At 43.7% G+C, this 25,256-nt stretch overlaps 2 protein-coding genes across 9 annotated transcripts in view; one reads left to right on the plus strand and one right to left on the minus strand.

The window, feature by feature from the left end:
* The window catches only part of TOP1MT (DNA topoisomerase I mitochondrial), a gene marked incomplete at its 3' end in the record, with an annotated part of 47,699 nt that extends 37,397 nt beyond the window's left edge, over positions 1-10,302 (minus strand). The window contains exons 1-5 of the mRNA XM_067560046.1: positions 9,139-10,302; positions 7,793-7,943; positions 7,119-7,252; positions 2,021-2,123; positions 383-456 (exon numbers count right to left, since the gene is read on the minus strand). Coding sequence (XP_067416147.1) covers positions 383-456; positions 2,021-2,123; positions 7,119-7,219 — 278 coding nt within the window. The remainder of the gene's footprint in view (positions 1-382; positions 457-2,020; positions 2,124-7,118; positions 7,253-7,792; positions 7,944-9,138) is intronic.
* Positions 10,303-10,736: 434 nt separating this feature from the next.
* The window catches only part of RHPN1 (rhophilin Rho GTPase binding protein 1), a 63,188-nt gene continuing 48,668 nt past the window's right edge, over positions 10,737-25,256 (plus strand). For 3 of the 8 annotated variants that reach the window (XM_067560061.1, XM_067560062.1, XM_067560069.1), the window contains exon 1: positions 15,066-15,161. In XM_067560061.1, coding sequence (XP_067416162.1) covers positions 15,069-15,161 — 93 coding nt within the window. In that variant the 5' untranslated portion in view covers positions 15,066-15,068. Of the gene's footprint in view, positions 10,991-11,508; positions 11,546-11,842; positions 11,967-15,065; positions 15,162-25,256 lie in introns of those variants that run through there. The other 5 variants (XM_067560066.1, XM_067560065.1, XM_067560067.1 and 2 more) reach the window with 4 other exon arrangements.

Consider the following 25,256-nt stretch of genomic DNA (forward strand, 5'->3'; position numbering starts at 1 on the left):
ATGCTGAGCTGACAACTCCTTGATACAAACAATGAGAGGGGGAAACCCTGGCATCGTCCTCAGCCCTAGAGAGCCCAAATCCAGATGAGATCACCAGGAGAAACGAAGCGGTTTCCTTCCTAGCCCCTTGTGGAAAAGCAATTCACGCCTCAGAATCAACCGTAAAACTCAGCACAACTTCTGATTAAGAGAAAGCAAGGAATGAAACTGCAGGGCTGGAGAATGCTAGAGGTTAGACCTGGACACTGGAGCTGCAGTGGGTGGAAAGGATGTGACAAGTTCAAGACCGGCTGAGAACACTTCAGCAAATCTAGTATTCTATTGGTCCAAGCACTCGATCCCAGAGAACGTCAATGCAAGTTAATCGAAAGAAAAAAGTTACCTGCTGATGACGTTTTCTTGCAACGGTTTCTCCTTGGATCTGGGCTGTCTCTTTTTCTCTTTTAACACAGGCGGCTACATGTCAGAACAAAACAGCATGCAAACAACTTGGTACAACACCTAGTTTAGAAGGGCAAAGCATGTCAGGAGCTAAACATTCCCCCTGCCCCACAAGACGACGCTGGGAATAAGCAGAACAGAATGGTAATATTCTTGGTCTAGCCCACACGAGGAGATCGAACTGTTCAGCTCATCAAAGAGGAGATTAAGGGTGACTGGTTCACCGTCTGTAAGTACCTAGCTGGTGAACAGAAATCTGAGAACAGACGGCTCTTCAGTCTGGCAAAGGTAAAACAAGACCAATGTCCAGAAATTGAAGCTAGACAAATTCACACTAGAAATAAGGCACACATTTTTAACAGTGTAATTAGCCACTGGATCCACTTACCAAGGGCTGGGGTAAATTCTCCATCCCTGGAAATTTTTAAATGAAGCCTGGATGCATTTCTAGGGCTATGTCTACACTACAGCCTATTCTGGCAAAACGTATGTCATTTAGGTGTGTGAATTTTCCACACCCCCCGGCCTCCTCCCCGGGCCACTTAAGTGACACTGACATAGGTGCTCATGTGCACAGCGCTATGTTGGCGGGAAAGCATCTCCCGCCGACAGAGCTTCTGCCGCTTGTGGAGGTGGGTTTTTTACGCCGGCGGGAGAGCTCTCTCCTGTCAACACAGTGCGTCTTCACCAGCCACGCTGCCGTACTGGTACACGTGTAGACATGGCCTAAAAGTTCTGCTGGAGTTCAAACGGGAATTAATTCAGGGACGTCCTACAGCCCAGGTGATGCAGGAGGTCAGACTAGCTGATCACAATGGCCCCTTCTGGCCTTAGAACATATGAATCTACTGAAGTGCGTAAGGAGCCCACAACCGGCTGAATTGGAGGATAACGGCTGCACGCTGAGGATCTCCAAGCACTCTGCAGAAAATAATACAAAGCCTCAGCACCACAAGGCTTAGGATTGATCCCCATTTTACACAGAAGGAAACTGAGCCACCGTTAGGTTAGGGTCCATTTTTCAGAAGTGTCGTGCACTCAAAACCCTAACTGAAGTCAACGGGAGCTGCTGGTACTCAGCACCTTAGCAGATCGAGTCCCCTGTAATCCTCACAAAGTCACACAGCCAGGTGAGAAGCAGAACCTGGGAGAGAATCCAGGAATCTGAACTCCAAGTCCCCCTGCTCTAACCAGTAAGCCACACTCCCTCTCAGAGCTGAGAGGATGAGTTTTTGGCATCCATAGTTTAACGCTTCCTACCACGTTCTAAGTCTGAAAACACAAGCCCATCTAAGGTATCTATATGGACTCCCAACTGTCACAGCGTCCCTGTGAGGCAGGGCAGTGCTGTTATCCCCATATCACAGAAGGGGAACTGAGGCACAGAGAAACGAAGTGACTTGCCCAAGGTCTAACTGCTGCACATATAGTTCGGGAGAAACAACCTTTCATATAAACAAAGAGCAGAAGGCAGCAGCACAGCTGAGGAGCTGTAAGCGGTCATGATCTGGGGCTGCCATTTCTCCCATGAAAACAAAACGACCATCAGTTCTTTCTTGAAAGACCAGTTCCCTCTTACCTGGTCCTTCTGCTGAGCTTCCTCCCACTGGCTCTTCAGAGCCTCTGCTCTCGGTTTCTTCTCCTTTTCTTCCCCCTGCTGCTTAGAGATAATCTTCCTTTTCCTTAAAAAAGGAAGAAAAATACTCTGTGTGATGGGGAAGGAACAAATCAAAGTATCCAGTTAGGTTTCTTGTACTTACGGCCTCCAGCTTGGTTTCTAACGAAGACCATGCACATGTTATTCTCCTTCTTAATATGTAGCACACCAGATACTTTCCCAGAAAATGAATGAACCTATTGCAATCAATGGAGACTTCTGCTAAACTCCCCCGGGGCTATTTTCTACAGCACACTGAGGACAATCATTAGCAATATCAAGTTCAACGTCACCGTATGACGTGTAATAGTAAACATGGACAGAAAATCACGATTCTTTTTCCAAGCTATGCTAAGCTACACGCTCAGCACGTTTGCACAGGCTACGTCCAGTAGTCCAGTCCTAGAGTACATTTTCTCCTTTTCTTCCTATTGACTTCACTGTGCCTTTGGATCAGGCTCCATTACTGGTAAATGCAGAAGCATTTAAAGAGAGGACAGTACCTCTGAGGTCCCAACCCTTCCAGGAATGTATCTGAACAGTTCCGGCATGAGTTCTATCTTCTTGAAAAGTATAAGAGAAACTCAGACATGCCCTGCTGATGCAGTCTGAATGCAAGAAAACACTGAGTAGCTGGAACTTCTCTGAGCCATTTTAACAAGATGCCTTTGGTAAAAGTTTGTTACCCGTCTTGGATGGCCCCATTACCACAGTATTTGAACACCTCACAACCTTTAATCCACACAAAACCCCTGTGATGCTGGAGGGAATATTATCCCTACTTTAACAGATGGATTACTGAGTCCCAGAGACACATACCTGCTAAAAATTGCAGGGTAGCCACCGCAGCATGGGTGGTGGGACAGGCTAGAGGGTGGATAGAAATCAATGATTTTTTTTTTTTAAATAAAAATATCGGATTTTTTAAATTTAAATTGATTTTTTAAAAAAATCAAAAAAATCCATTAATAAAACACTAAATTTCTCTCTCATTTAAAAAAATACCAGTTACAATTAAATCTCATCACAAACATGCTAAACCTACACTTACAGTCTCATAAAAATGAATTAATGGCTCTAGTCTGTCCAGCCTAACTACCTGCTCTTGCTTCTTGAAAGTTCTGGGCTTTCAGTGTCTGTTTCTCAGCAGACTAAAGTCACATGTGCAAAGACAGACACAGGCTGGACAGGATTGTTGTTGTTCTGTGCTTATGTGGTGGTGGAGCTGGGCCAAGCAAGGCAGAGGAGTTAGTTAAGACAGTGTCTTAAAGACAGTTGGACAAAGGATGGAGGCAGAGTAGAAAGGAACAGTGGAGTGATCTGGAAAGAAAAAGAGAAGACATTATTGAGTACACACACAACTTCCTATATTCGCCCACATTTTTGCCACAGAAGAACTGTCATGGCTTCTGGGTGTAAGAGAGACCCTATGTGGGAATATTTTAAAGAAACTCTTTCCCTGGGTAAAAAAGGAAAATGTGTCACCTGTAAGAAGTGCAAGAAGGAGATACAGGGCCTAGTTGCAAGAATGAAACATTATAACAAAAACTGCTTATTGGGAGAAATGATGTGGATGAAGATGTGGATATGTCTGAAGAACAATGTGGATCAACTGGTTAGTAATTTACATAATTCACTTTGCAATGCATCATTCTTCAAGACTCACTCAATGCCTTTTATTATTTAACAAATAAATTCCCAAGCTGTTTGCTATATTGGATGTTGCTAGAAAAAAAAAGTTTAGCTTAGCTAATCCTTATGGCTTGTTTATTAGTTAACTAGGTTTAGAATCTATCACCCGAGTATACGGGACAGAAAGCTGCATTAAGAGAAATCTAGAGTTGCCAATTGCCATTGGGTCTCATTTTCTTATTTTATATTACAGAATACATGCCCCTTATTTTGGAACATCATGGCCACAGACCATAATGGTGATGCCATAAGTCTATTTCCTATTTTACTTCAGCATAACTCAGTTTTCCCAAGGGAACCCCATCCTATACTTGTTTTCTCAAAAAACAGAAGTGCCAGTGAGTTCTATGGGGCTTACTCCAAAATTAAGTGCACACTAAGTGCATTCAGTCTTAGCTTTTTTGGTAATTTGGAATTGGATCTGCATCCTTGCTGAAAAAAATGTAAATGATGAACTGAATAATAGAGTGAGAAGAATGACTATTCAAAATCATTTTTGAATTTTGTTTCAGGATTCCATTTAAGCATAAGAGACTGTGACTGTCTATGTGCGACAACGTCAGAGTCATCCATTGGTTCTTTTAGCAGCAGTGCTGCAACTAAACATATTTCAGACAAAGTATCAGAAGCAAGTAAAAGATTTCAATCATCCAGTAAAACCACCACCATGGATGGGTTTGTAGTAAGAACCAGCAAATACCAACAAGACACCACAGATGAGAAGATTGCTCGGTTCATTTATGCCACAAATTCTCCTTTTCGCATTGTTAACAACAAACACTTCATTGACATGGTTGAGTCCTTATGACCAGGCTACAGTCCACCTGGTAGAGCAGACATTGGTGGAAGGTTGCTAGACATAGTGTATGAGAAGGAACTTGAACAGTGTGCAAGAAATACTGAGGGGAAATTTGCCGGCTTAAGCCTTGATGGGTGGAGCAATGTACACAATGATCCAGTAATATGTGCCTGTGTGACAACAGAAGATGGGGTTGCATATCTTTCAGAAACAATAGATACATCTGGAAATGCCCACACAACAGAATATTTAAAAGAAGTGGCAGTGAAAGCTGTAATAAACTGTGAACAAAAATTCAACTGTCACGTGAGCAGTTTTGGTCACAGACAATGCTGCGAACGTGGCAAAGATGAGAAGATACTTAGAAGAAGAAACGGAAGGATGCTCCTTAATAATATATGGCTGCAGTGCCCATTTAATGCATCTTTTAGCCAAAGACTTAAGTACGTCTTCTCCAGGAATAAAAGAAAATGTTGTTGAAGTCGCAAAATATTTCCGTAACAACCGTTTTGCTTCAACTTCACTGAAGAGAGCAGGAGGATCCAAACTAATTCTCCCTCAAGATGGTCGATGGAATTCTGTGGTTGATTGTTTTGAACAATTTATTAAGAACTGGCCCATTCTCATAAAACTTTGTGAAGAAAACCGTGATAAAACCGATGGAAGTATCTCGTCCAGAGTATCTAACATTGGATTAAAGAGGAATGTAGAGGATATGCTCAGTATACTGAAGCCTATATCCATAGCCTTAAACAAACTTCAGAGAAATTATTGCTGCATTGCTGATGCTGTCGAAATTTGGAAGGCACTTCAAGAGACATTGAAGAAAGAAATACCTCACCAGAAAGTTAAACTGCAGGCAATAAAGAAGCGAATGGATCAAGCACTAACTCGACCTCATTTTCTTGTGAACATTCTCAACCCCAGATATAAAGGTAGATGCCTAACTTCTGAAGAAGATGATGATGCCATGACATGAGCATCTCCAAATCACTCCTCAGTTATGCCAGTCATAATAAATTTCAGGGCTGGAGCGGAACCATTTAAACAGCACATGTTTACTGATGATGTTTTGAACAAAGTTACTCCCCTGAATTGGTGGAAATAATTAGTGAGGCACCTTGAAACAGAGTTCCTTCAGTTGGTAAGCCAACTTTTCACAGCAGTAGCTTCCTCTGCAGGCACAGAGAGAATATTTTCATCGTTCAGTACTATTCACTCAAAGCTAAGACATCGACTGGGAGTTGAAAAAGCAGGAAAACTCGTATTTCTGTTTCAGTCTATGAATAAAAATGACAGTGGAAGTGAGGAAGCTGAGAGCTAGTTGTAGAAGTTTTAAGGACAGCGTACGTTTAGTGTTGTGATGACTTGTCTGTTACAGTTAATAAACTTTGAAGGATTAAAAAAAAAAAGGAGTTTAAGGACAGCCGTCAGCCGGCAACACAGGAGACTGCTGCAATTGCAAATGTGAAATATTTATGTAACATTTAAGATTTAGTTTAATAAAATATAAGTGCTGTTGTGTTTGTGTGTGTGATTTAGTTCTTACCGTTCCTAATGCACTGCTGCTGCATCTGCAGCTTGACACAGGTAATGAGTATTATGTCCTATTTCCTAAATTAATAAAAATCAAGTTATCTAAAGAAGTACACACAGTATACCCTCCTCGATGTTGTAAAATGCTGTACTGAGTTGTAAATTCACATGTTTTAGTGATCAGATTTGCATCATTGTTTAAGAAATATGTGAAGAAGAATCAGTGGGAAACTTGATTTAAATCAGAGATTTTCTCTTGGTGATTTAAAGCAATGATTTTCTCTTGGTGATTTAAATCAATCCACCCTGCAGGCTAGCGTCTGAGTACATACCTAGGATCTTGGATGACATTGTACTCCCGCTACCCAGGCCACACTGCTATTTTTAGCACACTAGTTTGATCAAAGCTAGCACATGTACGTCTAGCTGAGCTGGGAATTTTAGCTTCAGCTGCAATGTAGACAAACCTTATGTGACTTGCCGGAAAGACCCTTACAAACTATATATTGTTGATAACAGCAGATGCACTTCACTGGTTTGTTAGATATTCCCAGCCTTACTTGTATTCCCTGTATTAAGTACAGGGATTCTCTCATGCTAATAGAACCTTTCAAACGGCAAGAAAATGCTTTTCACGTGCAACCACTGTATTAGAGAAACAGCACGTGATCTCAGAATTAAGGCCCACAGCACAGATGTGCAAAGGGACAGAGTCAAGTCTGCACATTCAATGTTAACTTTTTGCATTTCCTGATTTTTGAGCATTTAAATTCTTAAGGAGAAGCTGACATTAACTCACATTAGTGTATTTTATATTGGTGAAGCTAGAAATCATAGACTTACATTTGATAACATACACCATCAAAAAGGTCCAAAGGACCAATGCAAATGGGACATTGGACGGCCAATGTCATAACTCTCATGCCAACAGTTCAATTCACACATTTTTCATGAAGTTACAGTATATTATTGCTGTAGCTGGGAACCACCTACCTGTTACTGTCATTCTTTTTCACTAATGAAGATGCTGTCTCATCAGTTTCGTGATGGTTCCCAAAGTCCCTCTCATCTGCCAATTCTTCGTTATCAGTCATCGTTGTGCAAATTCACATTTGCAAAGAAAAGGGCTGAATCAACCAATACACAAAGCGGAAACATTGCTATTAATGATCAGAGCTGGCTGGCTACATAAAGGATGCAAAGACAACTCCGAGGTGATCTTGCATCACTGCATCTTAAAATCAGGTACCATGATTGGAAAGCAAGCTCAGTATTTGGTTCAACAAGGAACCTGGTGAAGTATCACAAGAAAATTGCATTTTTATCCTCAAATACTGGACCAAGCAATAAAAGAAACAAACTCTGTACACATTTAGAATAGCACAGAGGAACGCACAGCATGGGTTCCTACAGGAACAAAGCTGCCAGTCACACAGGATTGTTAATATTTTCCTTATCAAGCGATAAAATTAGTGGATGCAGAGAACAGATTAGACATGTTATTTATATTTTAATTATTGATTGATTGCTTTATAATAGCCCACAGAAGCGTGTACCAGGTCTGGAGCCTCATTATGCAAGGCACTGAGTTTGCAATCTACATAGGCAAGACAAAAAAAAAGCGGGGTGGGGGGAGAACCGAGGCATACAGAGGTGTAGTGACTTGCCCAATGTAACGCTGCAGATCCGTGGTGGAGATGGGAAGAGAACCCAGATCTTCCAGCTTTGTGCTCTATCCACTAGACTATGCTGCCTCCAGTGCTTCATGAAATTCCATTAGACTAGATCGTTCCAGTTGGCTTGAATAAGAGCTGTGGGCTGACACACAAGGGATTTAAACAGAGGAGAACGATAAACAGGAACAGATCAGTGTGGGATTTATTATAAAGACACCTTGGAATTCTATACTGCGGACCATCAGAGGATCCCAAAGCATTTTATAGTTATTATATTATGAACAAACTGAGCTTCACAACACCGCACAAAAGGAGGCACTAATAATTATTACCTGCTTTTTAGATAAGGGGCTTGAGGCACAAAGAAGCTAACCCCAAATTCTCAGGAGTGGCGTCCCATTTTGGGTGCTGAACGTTAGACAGCTGAGGCCAGGTTTTCATAAGCACTTCTGTGGGAAGGGAGAGGGGGGTTGCTTCGCTGATGTGACACTGGCACATACCCTACTTTCAGCTCACAGCTTCTAGTGACTTCTGAGCCACCCCCCAGCTCCCATTGAAAATCAAACCTTCAGGGCCACGTCCTCAAAGGTACGTAGGCACCTTCCATTGAAATCCATGCCTAAATAATTCTGAGGATCCTGGCCTTAGTGTTTAACGCAGAATACTAAAAAATGGAGGCACTTACCATTAACAAGCGACTTTGAAAGTGTGCTTAAATTCACACAGGAAATCTATGCAGAGCTGGGAATCAAATGTAGACCCCCACCCACGCTCAACTCCTAGTTCTGCTGCTTAACAAATCACCCTTCACCTCTAAGCAGGAACGTATCAGGTTGAGGGGAAGTGCAAAGGGGGGCATTTAGGATTTATTGTGGCTTTATTATATTACTAACCCCGGTGTAGAATTAGCAGAACATTTACTACACTTACACTAGGCAACCAGGAAGTGCGTGAAGACCACACAGGGCAGAAAAACAAAACAAAGCACAATGAGAAAACAGATCCCTCGAGAGGGAGAGTTTGACAAACTCCATCTACCTGTAGAAACCCTATGAACTTTACACGGAACAGGACTGGAAAATCAAGGCCACGCTGGATGCAATTAATGCAACCAAAGTGAGCATGGAATGACATCTGGTTACTTCCTTTCTTTGAAGGAAAGTCAGCCCCTTTCCTGTAGCTCTTTCACTTTCCAGAAACAAGGCAGAGGGGAAATGAGAGGCTTGCAAATTTATGGAAGAAATAAGACAATTATTTCTGTTCAAAGCCTCATGCTTTACAAACCCTTTCATTATGTGGTCTTAAAAACTACTGGATATTTGCTGGCAGCAGCTCACCTGTTTGGGGTAACACCCAGCTAAAGAACATTTGCTAAGAAGAGATTCCCTCATGAACAGCTTCCTTGCTTTCCTCTCTAGGGGAAGTGCCCCCTTGGGGGAGCTTGATTTAAGGACCTGCACTTATCCCTGATTGGAAGATGCTCAGCCCAAAGAGCATTCTGGGACCTGTAGTCTTAAAATCCAAGTTAAATCAGAGGAAAGAGGTTTTGATCCGTGGGGAATTCTGAGAAAATTCACCCATGTGAAAGTGGCCTCAGTTTACCAACATCAGCTTCCCTAGGCTGGGCCTAGGCACTGGATAGAGCAAGTGTTATCAGGCAGGAGGGAGAAATGTAAGTGTGGTATTTTGTCAGTGTTACTACATCTGTTTCTTGAGTTGTGGTGTTCACTATCATCAGCTTTGTAATCAGAGAGCGTTGTATTTCCCAGAGAGGCTGGTGTAAGGGGACTTCTTTATCGCCATGCAGCCACGCTATAAATAGAGTCTTAGGGATTCTCCAATGTCCTAGGTCTTGCTGTTTTTTCTCAGAAGTTTAGCTACAAACTTAGTTGCTCCTAAGCATGGTTGGGGGAAGAGGGGAGGGTGAGCCTGCCTGTCCCTCCCTCATTTCTGAAAGTTTTTTTTTAATGTGCATGGCTTGGTTAAAAACTGAGCCTAGAAAGAGTTCTCTTGTGCAAAACTCAGTAGGCTGGTACTTCCTTCAGCCCAAAGGTAGGAAGCAACATGCACCCCTTTCCTGCTCCCCTGAAACTCTTTGAATCCTGAGTTCCCCTTTTGTGTGGTTGCTGTTTGTATTTGGTCCCACTTCTTCCTACTGCCTTTTCAATACACAAGGAGGGAATATAGTGATAGCATGCTCTACCCATATTTTGCAACATGCCTCTACTGTACCTTTTAGCAAGCTAGTTAATGGGAGCAGCTTTATATGCACAATATCCTTCTTTCTTTAAGGCTTAGTCAGGCGTTATTACATAATAAGCCCAGCTTCTGAATGCCATTCTGGGTTTCATGCTGTTGCAGGGAGGAAGGTGAGGTAGACCTTGTTGCACACAGTCAGCGTAGCAGGTTGTAGAATACAGGTGGCCCATAGAAAAGTGAGCATTCCACCTGGGGAGAGAATGCAAGCTGGTGTTTCCAGGGAAAGCAACCTCAGACAGCTATCTTTTGTAACATGGCGATCTCCTTGCAGTGTCTAGTGCTTTGCAGACAAAGTGTCCGCACGGCTGACATGCTCTACCTTAGACACAGCTTCTGGGCTCTCACTGCACTAGGAACAGTTAAACAATTCAGCCAGCTGCCAATGGAGGTTGTGCAGTTGGTGTTGGAGAGTGAGGATTTCCTTTGATACCATCCTTCTTTCACCTGGCAAGCCTGAGACTGTGTGATGCATTAGTTTCCTCTCTCTGTCTTGATGCAGATGGTATGGCTCTAGATTTCCTTGATCACCATTCCCCCCCCAACCACTGCCTGTAATTAGGCACTAACTAGCCCACCTGCAGCTGATAAAATGGCTTGGCTGTAGATGGAAGTCTGCTAAATAACCTGAGATACAGAGAAAACCTGGAGCAAAACTCCAGAAGTGACTTCAGCTGACATGGCCTGGGCCTAACATTGCTTCCAAGGAAGCTAATGGCAAGTCAGAGGGAAGCAAAATTGGGCTCAGACACTGAACTGGTTCAGTGTGTTCCTAGATTTCCTTGTACAAGGTGAAGCATGTTGTCAGCTCTTGAACATTAACTATATTCTTAAGAAGAAGGGGTGGTTCCTGGACAAGTTCTCTGCGGAAATGGTTTGATCCTGGTTGCAGCAGGCTTGCAAAATCTCACCCAGAGTGACTGCTCTTGCTAGGTGAGTATAACCACTAAATCCCCTCCCTGGTTCCCCCCCCCCCCCCACGAACAGCAATGCCTAGGGTAAAGGACAGGCAAGGAGTCTTCCTGTGTCTTGGCTAGCAAACTTTCAGGCTTATTCTGCAAGGCTGACTTGTAGCAAAATGCTGTAAAAACTAATGTTCAGCGGTGGTCTTGTACGTTTGTTCATTCACCACCAGCTGCGTTAGCCTGGGCTCCTCTGTAGATAAACCTAATCCTGTCATCTGGCTGGTGACCCCCTCACTGGAGATAGTCAAGGTGGGTCAGGACACCCATGTATTATTAGGAATGACTTAGGGATAATGAATCAAATGAGACTAAATGAGCCATGAAAGATTCCTCCTAACCCAAATTGGATTTAGCCCATGTGAGTGTTCTCATAACATGACTCTGGGCACTATTCTTCACCCCTCCTACTGCCAGGGCTAAGGAAAGAACAGCAGGCAGCAGTGCTTTTGAGAAATAATGCTAATGATTAATACCTGTCTCTTACAGTGTCCTTTCCAAGATCTCAAACCACTTTGCAAAGAAGGTCAGTAGCCAGGGCAAAACAGCTCTGGATATTCCTAGCTAGGGTGAGGGACCATCTCATGATAGCATGGTTTGTTCATTGATCTGCCAGCCAGAAAACTGAAGTTGGTTAATGGATCTAGATCTCCCGGTGCAGTTCAGAGAGTTTATGATGCACCAGTGGATGAAATAAAGCAAAAGTGAGCGGAGCGTGCCCTGCAGCATCTGTATTTGGCTTAAGTGTTCTGGTTTGTGCTGTCAGTAATAGTCTGAGGGGCATTCCTCTAAATCATTCTTAATAGAGCTTCCTACTCTGCAGAAACAGAACCAGGAGCAGTGGCAGTCTGTCTGCATTAAAGCACCACAGTGGCTGGAGTTTCATGCAGGTGAAGACGGGAAATTTAGAGATCCTTCTTCCTAGATGTGCTCTGCCATAGCTACAGGTATTGATATGTAAATCATGCACTTGCTCCATAGACCCCTTCAATAGATAGGCAGAAAGGGGACTACTTCCACCATCCCAGATACTTTAAAGCAACTTTGTCTTTTCAGGCAGGGGCTCCATTTCGATTAAAAAGTCAAAATTCTAAAAGTAGTATTGATGAGAGAGTGCAGGGTAGGGTTTTCTCTGTAACATGCTAGATCAACTCTGCCTGAAAAAATGGCAGCTGCCACAGAACAGCAGGTTCCTGGAAATGTAAAAGGGCCATGCACAGAAGATTAGTGAATACACCACCTGTATCAACTAGTGTGCTTTACCTCCCAAGCCCTTGTGACTGTGATATGGAAAAGTTGAACGTCACTTCATGGGAGCCAATAGCCATCTTGATACAGGGAAAGCTGCGGCTAGACGTGTGATGCAAATAATAAATGAGGTGTGAGCTTGCAGCTCAGGTTCTGGTCAAGTGGTCAAACAGCTACACCTGTGCCTAAGGAAGCTGTGGGGTCTCTGGGTCACAGCAAAGAATTAGGCACCAGTAGTGCTCTAGCTCTGAGTGGATCTGTGTGACACAAGGAAAGTCGCTTTTGATCCCTTTGTGCCACACCCAATGTTCTAAAAGTAGATTGAAAAACCAGACCAAATAGCAAACCAGCTACTGCATCGGAGTTGAGAAGCTGATTAAATGTTAATGCAGGGCATCTCTCTATCCCTTGATACCCCTCTCCACCTTTCTCCTAAATTCCCTGCTGCTCTTGAGCCTATCTGTGCCTATTAGGAGAACAAATAAGATGCACCTTTTTTTAAAAACGGATTATGATGACAATGTGCTCAGTACTGTATGACATGCAACATATGATCCTGGCCCCAGAAGCTAACAACAGAAAAGCTTAGCTGGCAAGAGGATATACTAGAAAAAGCAGAGGTGGGGATAATTTTGTGTATTGGCTTTCGTTAACTTAATGTGCAAAAAGCTTAATATTTAATAAAATAATTTGACGTTCATTATTAAATGAGTGCACTCCTATCTAATTCACTGTGCACTATTCAAACCACATGCTGACTGAGGCAGGGCCCCTGTGCACATACTATATGATCATGGCACTGAAGGCTTATGATTTGTATTGCAGTAGCACCTAGAGATCCTAATCAAGGTGCAAGGGCTTATTATGTTCAGGGCACTATTTTACACCTGTAAAAGGCATTCCCTGTTCCCAGGTGTTTGCAATCTTAGCACATGATGACACAGGTAGTTACAATAAATTGGGGGGAAAGAGATGAGAATGAGGTAACAAGGAAACAATCCTATTTAGTATCATAAGCCACAGCCTCAGTCCTCCCATTGCCTGACTGTTTGAAAGGGACAAGGTGGGTGAGTAGTATCTTTACTGGCCCAGCTGTGCCACTGCCCACCATAACAGATAGCATAGAGGCTTCCTATACTGACAGAAGGGGCTTTTCTGTTGATGCAGGTAATCCACTGGCCTCAGTGGCAGTAGCTAGGTTGATGGGAGACTTCTGTCAACCTAGCTACGTCCACAGAGGGTGGGAGGGGGGAGTTTACATCAGCTGAACTACAGCATTCAGGGGTGAGAATTGTTCATAACTATGAGAGATGTTGCTAGGTCCATCTAACTTTTAAGTGTGGACCAGTGCCTAATCTGTATGCATTAGGATACAGGGAGAGAAATAGTTAATATTGCATATGTGGCCTTAACCAATGATATTTCCAGACTCTTGAGTGCTTTTCTATGCAACTTGTATTCCCTGTACTGTAGTTTTTGATAGTTGCCTAGCACTTTTTTTGTTTGTTTGAAAGAGAAAAGGCTCTAAAAAGCCAGGGACTTCATGACTTAATAGGCCAACAAAGGAGCAGCACAAGAGGAACAGGTTTTGCCCCTACCTCTCTCCAAGGGGAACTGGATTTCTTGACTGAGGGGAGGTCTACAATTAAAATGCTGCATAGGTGCAGCTGCAGCACTTTAATGAAGACCTACTAAGCCAAAGGTGAGAGCTCTCCCATTGGTGTAGTTAATCCACCTCTGCAAGAGGCGGTAGCTATGTTGGTGGGAGACACTTTCCTGCTGACACAGCACTGTCTACACCCACATTTAATGGGTATAACTACTTCACTGAGGGGTGTGCATTCACGCCCCTAAGCCACATAGTTATAGCCAAGTAATTCCGTAGGGTAGACCTGCCCTTGTACAAATGCACCAGAGGTTGCAGTGACAGTGGATTGCGGTGGTGTAAACTCCGGTTTGGACAGGGATGAGCCTTCAGATCAGATTGCTGCAGGGATGGGATGGGCAAGTGCAGTGACCCAGGGACAAGAGGTTTGCATGCATTGTGCATCCCCAGTGCCTCCCTCCAAACACCCATCGACCAGATGTTGGGGGGGAGATGGTGGGATGCAATGCCCCAGATGTGGAGGGGGGTGCCCCATCTGTGGTGGGGGGAGGGAGAAGAGGGGGGTGCAGTGCACCACAGGTGACGGGGGAGGGGTGGGGGTGCGCCACTTATAGCGGGAGGAGGGAGAGAAGGGGGGGGTGCAGTGCCCCAGATGTGGCTGGGGGAGGGAGGGAGAGAAGGGGGGTGCAGTGCCCCAGATGTAGAAGGGGGGGTGCAGTGCCCCAGATGTGGATGGGGGGAGGTAGGAGGGGGGTACAGTGCCCAGATGTGGCACAGGGGGAGGGGCGCAGAAGCCGCCCGCGGTCCCCTCTCGCCTGGCTCCGCACGCAGCTGTGCCTGGTGGAGGGCCCCGCCCCCGTGACGTCCTCGGCGTTCTAATTCCCACCGTTGCCAGGGGCGACAGGGTCCCCTCCCCCTCGGGCACGGTTGTGGCAGAGGGGCGGGGAGGAGACACCCCCCCACCCACCGACCCCTCCCGTCCCCGCTGCCATTGGACACGGGCTCTGTCACTCGAAGGCGTCCCCCCACCCCATTGGCCGGCGCCTCCCGTGCCTCCCGCCTCCCCCGGCTGCCAGGGTTGAGCCGCCCGCGGGCGGGCGGTTAGTGAGAGCGGCGGAGCCTGGCGGCGGCGGCGGCAACTGCCCTGAGGGAGCGCGGCCAGCCCGAGCCAGAGCCGCGCCCCCCTCCCCCCACCATGGGGAGCCCGGGCGGGCGGCGGGACGAAGGGGGGGACGGCGGCCCCCTGCTGCTGCGGCCCTGGGAGAGCGGCACCGGCAGCGTCCGGAAGGTGAGTGCGGGGCGCCGCGGGACAGTCTCCCGTACCCCCCCCCCCCCGGTGCCAGGGTGTGTGTGTGTGTGGGGGGGGGGCTAGCAGCCTCACAGACACCCCCCCCCGGTGCCAGGGCGTGTGTGTGTGTGTGGGGGGGGGGGCTAGCAGCCTCACAGACACCCCCCCCCGGTGCCAGGGCGTGTGTGTGTGTGTGGGGGGGGCTAGCAGCCTCACAGACACCCCCCCCCCCCGGTGCCAGGGTGTGTGTGTGGGGGGGGGGTGCCACCCCCCCCCCGGTGCCAGGGTGTGTGTGTGTGTGGGGGGGGGGGGGCAGCCTCACAGACACCCCCCCCGGTGCCAGGGTGTGTGTGGGGGGGCGCTAGCAGCCTCACAGACACCCCCCCCCCCCGGTGCCAGGGTGTGTGTGTGGGGGGCGCTAGCAGCCTCACAGACACCCCCCCCCCCGGTGCCAGGGTGTGTGTGCCTTACAGACACCCCCCCCCGGTGGTGTGTGTGTGTGGGGGGGGGGGGGCTAGCAACTCCTCCCCCCCCCCCCCGCCCGGTGCCGGGGGGCTAGCCAGAGCATGTTGGTACTGGCCGCAGGCGGTTGCTTGCTTGTGCCCAGCTTTCCTGCCTTCTGCTCGCGTCTCTCCCGCTCCGCCTGCAGGACAGCGGCTCTTCCCAGCCCAGGGAAGCATCCTTTATTTAGCCTCTGGCTCTGGGGTGGTACCGCCTCGTCAGCAGCCTGGCACTGCCTGGCCTGCTCGCTCCCGGAGCCAAGGTTTCGCAGCAGGTGGGCATGTGTGGTAGACCCAGCGCAGGCCGTCTTTCTGTCTGCGCTTACTTTTTGGAGCTGGGTAGTTCCCCTGCATTTATCTGTCCCATCAGACAGCTGATTAAAGAAGCCACACCACAAAAACTAGCAGCAGCAGCAGGAGGGACTGCAGGGGGCATTCCCAGCACATTAACAATGTTAGCATGGCTGGGGTGAGGTTCTTCTGATGTTGGCAACTTGCTGCTAGTCCTACAGTCCAAGTATTTTACAAACACTAGTTGTAAAACCACCAGAAGCTGGGTAAGTCATGGCTTTCAAAATGGTGCCACGTGTGCCCATTTCTGGGTGTCCTGAGGGTTTGTTTGCTAATTTGGGGTAAACTGTGATTATAATCTGGTGGATCTTTAACTGATGTACGTCTGTAGCGTTTCCGCAGACAAAACTCCCATTTAGTTCTGGACGTGTTTTGAGGTGTTTGAATCCACAGCCTCTGTAGGTAAATATCAATAAAGAATCGTGAGTCAAGCACTAATTTTTAACCTTTCTGATTTAATGTGAAGGGACACAGTCAATTTAAGTCACATTTGTCTCAAATTTATATTTATATTTGCCATATTTATATATGCAGGTGGTGCTTGTAACAAAAGACTAGCCATATTTATATATGCAGGTAGTGCTTGTAACAAAAGACTAGCAAGGTGTGTTTCTCTTTTCTTTTCATGTTTACTTGGTAGTGGTTGGTTTCACTGTTTCCCTTCTGCAAGGGGATCCTTTTGCACTCTGTGGTGGGTCCTCTAACAACAACAACAGGCAAGAGAGAAACATCTGAAGTAAGAAAACATAGTTGTAAAACCACAAAAACTGACCTGAGGACTCAGAAACAACTGTAGTGCCTGTTATGACTTGACACGTCAAAAAATATGACTACACTTCAAGTTGTTGGTGTGTCTTCCTTTAAAGAAGACTCAGTAGCAGTTCTCTTTCTGAGCAATGAATGCATTACAGTGTCGATGTGGTTGCTCTGGCTTTACTGTTCTGTGGACTGAGAATTAGATACTACAATAACAGCCTGTGCAGAAGATAGCTAACCTTCTGTAGCTGAGGCTCTGGTACATCTGTTTCCTACTCGTGCACAGAACTGGCCTACTGCCCTCACTTCTGTGACATCAGACAGCTCTGTGCTTGCACCAGCTGTCTCATTTCAGTGATCTCCCTTCTCTCTCTCCCCACATCAGATTTGCCTTTTACAGGTTGGTGCATTTGGACTTGGGTTTTTGTTGGTTATCCTTTATCTTTTGTTCAGTGCATCAGTCAGCATTGAGAATCTTTTTAGGGAGTTTGAATAATGAGTCTGTTTGTTTGATGAAGGATTGTGTAATGCGGCTATTATCAGTAGACTTTTTAATGGTGTATTGTAAAGCATACCTTGTAATGCAGCCTCCCTTAGAAAAATGGGACTCGCTTGTAGTGTGGTGGTGTGTGAGTTTGAGACTGTATTACTATATTAAACACCGATTACAGGTTGCTGCAGGACAGTCACTTCACTTTCCCTATGTGAAAGGACAAAAATATCAATCTGTCTGATCTGCCTGTTAAATCTGCTCTGCTACCACAACATGCATTGCTTCTCATATAGTTCCTTCAGTGGATTCTCTTGGTCCAAAAATATTAGAGATTTTAAAATCTTTTCTTATGTTTCATGCTCTTGCATTTTGCTTGTCATTCAACTTATGCCACAGAAGTAGGTTAATCAATTTCACTTCTCTAGTCGGTTTCCACTTTTCCAGTTCTCCTACACCGGCCCAGCCCTAGAATGGGTCATTTATGAATGTAGTTGGGGAACATAACTGAAGGTGGTGGTTGGGACTTTTCTTTGAAATATGGATATACAATGAACTTTTTATAATAAGATCTAAACTTTTGTCCTAAAGTATCTAACACTTTCTGTCTTAGAAATAAAATAACTTGTAATATTAAGGGCCTGATACTTCAAATACTTGCTTACTGGATGCAGTGCTTATTCCAGTGAGAAGTCCCATTGACTTCAATTGGCTTTTTTTTTCCACAATAAATCCTAATTCAAAAGCATTGCTGTCCAGGACAGTATTTAATCATATGCTGAATGCAGTACTGGAAACCCATCTGCTCAGATAGTATGGTATAAAAGCCTATATACAATAATGCAGATCTCTCTTCTGTATAGGCTTTTATACTGCATTCATCACTGTGTGCGTTTGCATTATGAACCTAAGCTAGTGAGTTCAGGACATAGGACTTGGACTATGTCCTAACTCTACATGGGATCCACTTGCATGGCTCCAGAGGCAGGATTGGGGCCATAGACTAAACGTGTCATTTAATTATAGCTTATAACCCTCTGGCAAAGGCCCATAAAGTTCTAGCACATGAATTAGATACTTGCATTTTTAAATAAATGTCTCAAACCTGTCGTAAGCTGGACAAACATGGCTCCATGTCTAGCTGTTCCCCAGGGGTCGGTCCTGGGGCCGGTTTTGTTCAACATCTTTATTAATGATCTGGAGGATGGGGTAGATTGCACCCTCAGCAAGTTTGCGGATGACACTAAGCTGGGTGGAGTGGTAGATACCCTGGAGGGTAGGGATAGGATACAGAAGGACCTAAACAAACTGGAGGATTGGGCCAAAAGAAATCTCATGAGGTTCAACAAGGACAAGTGCAGAGTCCTCCACTTAGGAAGGAAGAATCCCATGCACAGCTATAGACTGGGAACCGACGAGCTAGGCAGCAGCTCTGCAGAAAAGGACCTGGGGGTAACGGTGGATAAAAAGCTGGATATGAGTCAGCAGTGTGCCCTGGTTGTAGCTGAGCCAGCATTCCTGCTTATAACCCTCTGGCAGTCTTGAGAAAGTGGAATTATTGTTTCTAAAAAAGCCCCACTCTATTGAAATTTGGCCCATAAAGTTCTAGCACATTAATTAGATACTTGCATTTTTAAATAAATGTCTCAAACCTGTCGTAAGCTGGACAAGTAAATGTAAAATAGTGATACTATGCCAAATTCACCACTGGCGAAAATAGATAGTAAATATAAAGTCTGAAATGCTGTAATTTTTCAGTGAGAGGCTCTAATTGCTTTTTGTATTTTGGGAGTGAAATAAAACTGACAGATTAAAAAAACTAAAGCTCTTTTATTAAAAAAAAAAAAAAAACACCACTAGAGTATGTGCCTAGTGCTGTCTCTGGTTGCTATCCATGGGCAGAATTTATTTTAGCTTTTGTTTGCTATCTCTGATTTACCATACAGTGTCTAAATTGTGCCATCTTAATTAAGCAGTACCCTCTCATCAGAGTCGCTGAGAATTCATCCTGAGCGAGGATGTGCCTTATTTTCCTATAGTAGCAAACTTGCAAATTTAACTGCACAATATTTGTAAGTTCAATTACTGTATGGTGTTAATTCACTGTTTGTGAGGTGCTAAATTGGCAGCCCTGCAGATTGGAATCCTTTGTGGTTAGCCACAAAACAAGAACTGTGGTAGTATGAATTGCCCGCGTGTTGCCGCGCCAATGTTCCTAAACTTTACCTGGAGTAATGGCACCTTAGAGGACAGGATAATTCAGACTCCATGGAATATTCAGTCCTTTACCTCTGGGGGGGCTGCCAATAAATTGGTGCTTTCTGGACTTTTGAAAGGGTATGAAAGCCTGTGCACATTTTTAAAAACAAACACAAATTACTTGATTAAAAATCGGATAGGATTGTGGTTTGTGCTAGCTAAATCAATCTGCGATATTGAAAACTTCTGACAAATAGTTGGGACATCCAGAGAGTAATACCAGCTGAAGCCAAGCTTATTTTGCAGTAGAAGTTACTTTTATTAAAGTGGCTGATCACCATGCTGAAGAGCTGCAACTTGTGTGCTGTTGTCTAATACTTTGTCCTGCATAGGGATGAGTGATGGAAACCTAGTACAGAACATTTTGCAGGTAATTGGTAAGAGTTCCTCTGCTGCTGCTGATTTCTGGTCATAATTCTGATTCTATCATAATTTATCTTGTATTGCTAACTGTCAGAAGGATGACATCAGTTATAAGTGTAGACTAAATAAGCAACAAGGGCCTGTGAAGTCAAGCCTTTTCTCATGTGACATCAAATACTTAAGCTGCTGTCACAATGTTTTGATGCAAACTTACAATTTTAATACCTCAAGTAAGGAATAAGTCTCAGGAGTAGCTAATTCTGTTTTCATGAAGCTAGATACCTATGAGTGGGAGCGAGGGGGGAAGAGGTTGGGAGAAGAGCTACCGAAAATGATCAAATGTTCAAAAGCATCAGCTGATCCAGGTGGGCACCTTCACATGTGCGTTAAAGATTACTTCTGAAGGGTGAAAGTTTTGAACCTTTACTGTCGTATATGCCATGATCTCCCCCCCCCCCACTCAATATTCATATGCATCTTCACACTTCTCAACATACAATCTGTTCCCTCTTATGCATCACTTCTCAATATGACTCAGTCCTAGAATTAAGCTGACACAACACGCAGGCAAAGGGTCAGATAAGTGGAATTACTATTGCTATACTGCATCTAACTTTTGTGAAAACAATGAGAGTCCTGTAGCACTTTAAAGACTAACAAATTTAATTTCTGCAGGCATAAGCTTTCGTGGGCTGTAAGCCACTTTGTCAGATGTAAGGAATAGAAATTGTGTGTGTGTGTGTGTGTGTGTGTGTGTGTGTGTGTGTGTGTGTGTGTGTGTGTGTGTGTGTGTGTGTGTGTACATACATATCCAAGGGTAAGGAACAACAATGGGAAAGGTAGATATAAGCAAAGTCCATTCAGTTAGAGTAGTTGATGTCTATTCACAACCATTGATTAGGAGACCTCAACTATTCTAACTGAATGGACTTTGCTTATATCTACCTTACCCTTGGATGCGTATGTATCTACCTCCTATGTTGTTTCTATTCCTCACATCTGACGAAGTGGGTTACAGCCCACGAAAGCTTATGCCTGCAGAAATTAAATTTGTTAGTCTTTAAAGTGCTAGAGAACGCTCATTGTTTTTGCTGTGTACAGACTAACATGGCTACCTATCTGGAACTTTTGTGAGAGTTGCACTAATAAACTCACACCTAACAGTTAAAGTTTAAGGGAGTCTTATAGTCCTTCAGGCCTGCTAACTTCCATCACCTCTGAATGCTGTCCTCCAGCTGAAGCCAGGGTTAGTCAGCTAGTCTCCTATGTGTACGTTATCAATGTTTCCTTTTTCTAAGCAGCATCCATAAGCATTAAGTATGGTGTATGATGATTCTGCAAAACAAGGCATCTGTAGGGGCTTGTCTTCATGAGGAAGCTTACCAGCATACTTTGGCATCAAACAATTAGGTTTTTATTGGTAAATCTCAGTGACTGTTGATTTCACCACCCACCATACCCAAATGGACAGAAAAATATATCCATCAATAGTGTCAGACATTTACAGATAGGCAAAGTAAGAAACCTTGTTGCTTGAGAACTTATCAGAGTTTGGTTTAAGGATTTTACTTTGTATATTTAGATATGATATTGACAATTCGTGTGTTAATGGTTACAAAGCTTTACCTTTTTTAATCTCAACGTTTACTGTCATTAACTAATTGTCTGACTCCCCCATAAATTCCCAAACTGTAAAAATTTAAATCAATACAAATAAATGGTTAAAAATAAACAAATAATAATAATAAAATAATAAAAATTTTAAAATCTGATTTTTGCCAAGCCTCCTTGTTGGTATATCTCTCTCTGTAGATGCTTCTGTAACAGAATAAGTGTCTCCATGAGGATTGGTACAAATATAACTATAATTATGCTTGTAAATTATGCAATATAATTATGCTTGTAAACTTCCCCATGTAGACAAACCTTTAGTCAGCAGCAATTACCAGATCATGTGTAAGAGACCTACTCTCTTTGTGCCCTCCATTTTGCATGAGACCAGTCTCTCACTTTCACTACACTGAAACCTAGTTCTAGCACATTTCTACAGAACACTTTGTTTTCCTTTTGTGTTGAGCACTGAATGTAATGCTTGGCAAGTTTTGGGACCTAGACCGGCCTTGCTAGAATATTACTGGCTCTATTGCCTCTGCCAAACCAGGATTAAACTTCAGTGTTGGACACAACTCATGTAACTTAATGACCCAGACCTCATTCATTCCCATGGCTTTCTTAACATGCTGTGCTCTACATACTTACAATCCCTGCAGCTTTCTGACTGTTCTAGGTGTGCAACAAAGTTTATGGATACCTGTTGACAGAGAAGATGCTGTATGTTTGTTTACTTGGTTTAAAGTTCACTGCAAAGGATGCTAAGAAATCTTGAGTTAAATATTCAATTTCACTTAGAATTTGACTTGTACGATTTGTAGCAACTGCACACTGAAGTGCCTTAGGATCCAGTAAAGGTCTGAGAGGTGAAATGAAATAATGGTAATTACAGTTGCTCATTATGTTTCAGAATCATGCTTAAGGTTGTACAGGGAATAATCAAGCAAGGAAATTCCTACTTAAGTTTATAAACTATCCCATGTGCCCCTCTTGCTCAGGTAACTTGACAGGCTTTGGAAGAAACATCATAACTGAAAACTGTAATGTACTTTTTATTTTCTTTATACTGCATTTTTAAATCTCCAAGGACTCTGGTCAGCAGAAACAGGCAGTTCTTTGAGTGCTGACTGTCAGAGGAGATGCACAGTGTTGGCGAGATTTTTCCAAAAGTGCCTGAGTGAGTTAGACACCTAACTCCCATTAGCTTTCAGTGGGGGTTATGTACCTACTTCACTTCGGTGAGATTTTCAAAAGCACCTAGGCCAATGTTCGGCAACCTAGGCAAATGAGTGGCCCTCCTTTTATCTCAGTCGGCCGCAAGATTGAAATCGGGCATGTGCGCTAACCATGACCTCACAGATAAGCTGAAATACATTTAATACAGACCAAATATTTCATAATGAGTTATAGAAAATGCTTATTCTTTCATATGTTAATAGAATTGTCATCAACTTCAATTAAATTAAGGAATTTAGTCAAATTAATCAAAATTATCAGTCGATTATGTAATTAATATTAATTATAAAATTACTTAATATTACAATAATATAACATAAACATTACAAAAATAGTGAGAGTTTTATCTGACGAAGTGGGTTTCTGCCCATGAAAGCTTATGCCCAAATAAATTTGTTAGTCTTTAAGTTGCCACAGAACTCACTTGCTGTTTTTAGCTAAAAACAGCAAAACACGGCTACCCCTCTGGAACTCATCAACATTACAGAAATACTTATTTGCCAAAAATTCGACACATTGTCAAATCAGCACACTTCTTGTATGATTCTTTCATGTGTGTGAGCAACTTTTAACAAAATATCTCATGGGCCTCACTCAGAAGCCTGATGGGATGCAGGTTGCCCACCACTGACCTAGGCTCTCAACTTCTGTTCATTCTTGTGATGTTCTCTCATTTTCAGTCTGAAGAACCTTCATTTAGGATTATCTGCTTGTTTTCCCATAGGTAAAAATGTCTTGGGCTAAAATTCTCACACCAATGCTGAATTTCTGTCTTTCCTTCATTTTAAAATAAGTTGCATTTTAAAATGTCCAAGAGCAGCAAGACACTAGACCTTAGTTACTGCCTACTGTAGCCGTTGTATAGTGCTTATTCTAACATAAATTGTTCAGTAATGGTACATTTTGAAGATGAGAAGTGCTATCACAAGGCTTTACTGAGTATCTCACAGGGAGGTAGGAGGGTTACTCAGTTTTACTGTGGGTGTAGGAAGCTGAGGCAGAGACATCAAATGTATTTTGTAAAGGCAGTAAGTCTCAAGATCTTGACATGCAGTCTTGTGCTTAAGCCACCCCTCTTATAACCCTGGGTTACATGATCCTGCCCAATACCTGACTTTCTAGTATAATTTTACTGCATTTTCTGGCTGGCTGAAGATTGGGTGGGAATAAAAAACTGTCTCATTAAACTTGATTGTTTAAATGACTAGATATAATCAACTAAAAAGGCAGTAAACACCAGTGCTTGTTCAGACGCTTGCTAGATGAATTCACGACAATGCTTGCAGCACATAGTAATGTGGGCAAATCCAGAGAGTGCAACTTCCCAGGGTGCTATAAAAGGAAAAATTAAGTTAATGCTGCCCTGCCCCATCTCACATCTATGGCTAGGTTATTCCTGGAGGCGAGCCAGCCATTATACATGGAGTTTAGAGTTTCCCAAAGTGACTAGTGATTTTTGGTTTCTTGACTGACACCTTAAATGGGTTGGATCTTAATAGGGTGGGTGCTCAGCATGTTTTAAGATTCTGGCTCCTTTAAGGTGTCCCAAGTTGGGCACTGAAAAATAGAGTCACCCAAATCACTAGTCACTTTTTTTTGGAAATTTTGGCCTAAGGGATTATCAAAATCTAGTGTCATCTCTTCTCTGCTTGTTACCCCTGTGGAATTATCGACTTGCAGCTTTGGCAAAACCATCAGAAAAAGTGAAATACCCGAAAAGATAAAGTTGTGTAGATAAAGATCTGGATGTGGAAACATTAACAACGTTATTTCAGTATTTGCACTTAGCTTTTACTAGTTAAAGGGAGAGTTTCCTATACATCTCTCAAACCAATCAAAAGTTTTTAAATGTTGCCATTGTCCAGGGGGAGACCTGCCTTTGTACTAGAGTTTCTGTCCTTGTTGAGTGTGTGATCAGGTTAAAATAGGGCCAGGGAAGGAAATCCTCTCAAATAAAATGTGTTGCTTTTCGCAGCTCTGTCTCCTTTGCCATGTGTATATGACAGCCCCCCTACCACTGTTCTGTTTGTCTCACCTCTATCAATTCAAAAAGGTTCATATGGATTTGGATGATTAAAGTTCTGGGGGCTAGGATTTTTCATGAATGTAGCAGTATCTGATATCCTGTTTTAAAGGATCCCCAATAGCCTTACATTACTTGTAAACCAATTCTTTAGGCTTTCTAGTTTCCTGGAATCAGCTGTGCTGATGAACAGATTCTCTTAAAAATTGTCTCAAACGCTGAGACTTGCTTGTCTAGTTTGTCTTTAGTGACTTCATGTTTTCCTCTACTTAACTAGCACCTAGTTGCTCCTTGGGGGTCCTCCATTCAACCATTGGGCAGCCTGCTCTAGCTTAGCTTGGAAAAACTGGCATGATCACAGAATTGGGTAGTGTGGCTGCAGGATGCCTCATTCTTGCTAAGAATGGCAAAATTCAATCTCTTATATTTAATTCACTTTGAAGAGGAAGAAGCAGAGTGTTTGCAAAATGAGGGGGACCTTTTGAGGGCTCAACATATGCTCCTTA

This window comes from Emydura macquarii, unplaced genomic scaffold, assembly GCF_026122565.2.
Source record: "Emydura macquarii macquarii isolate MOO-44397 ecotype Brisbane River unplaced genomic scaffold, CSIRO-AGI_Emac_v2 contig_2246, whole genome shotgun sequence".
NCBI lineage: Eukaryota > Metazoa > Chordata > Testudines > Chelidae > Emydura > Emydura macquarii.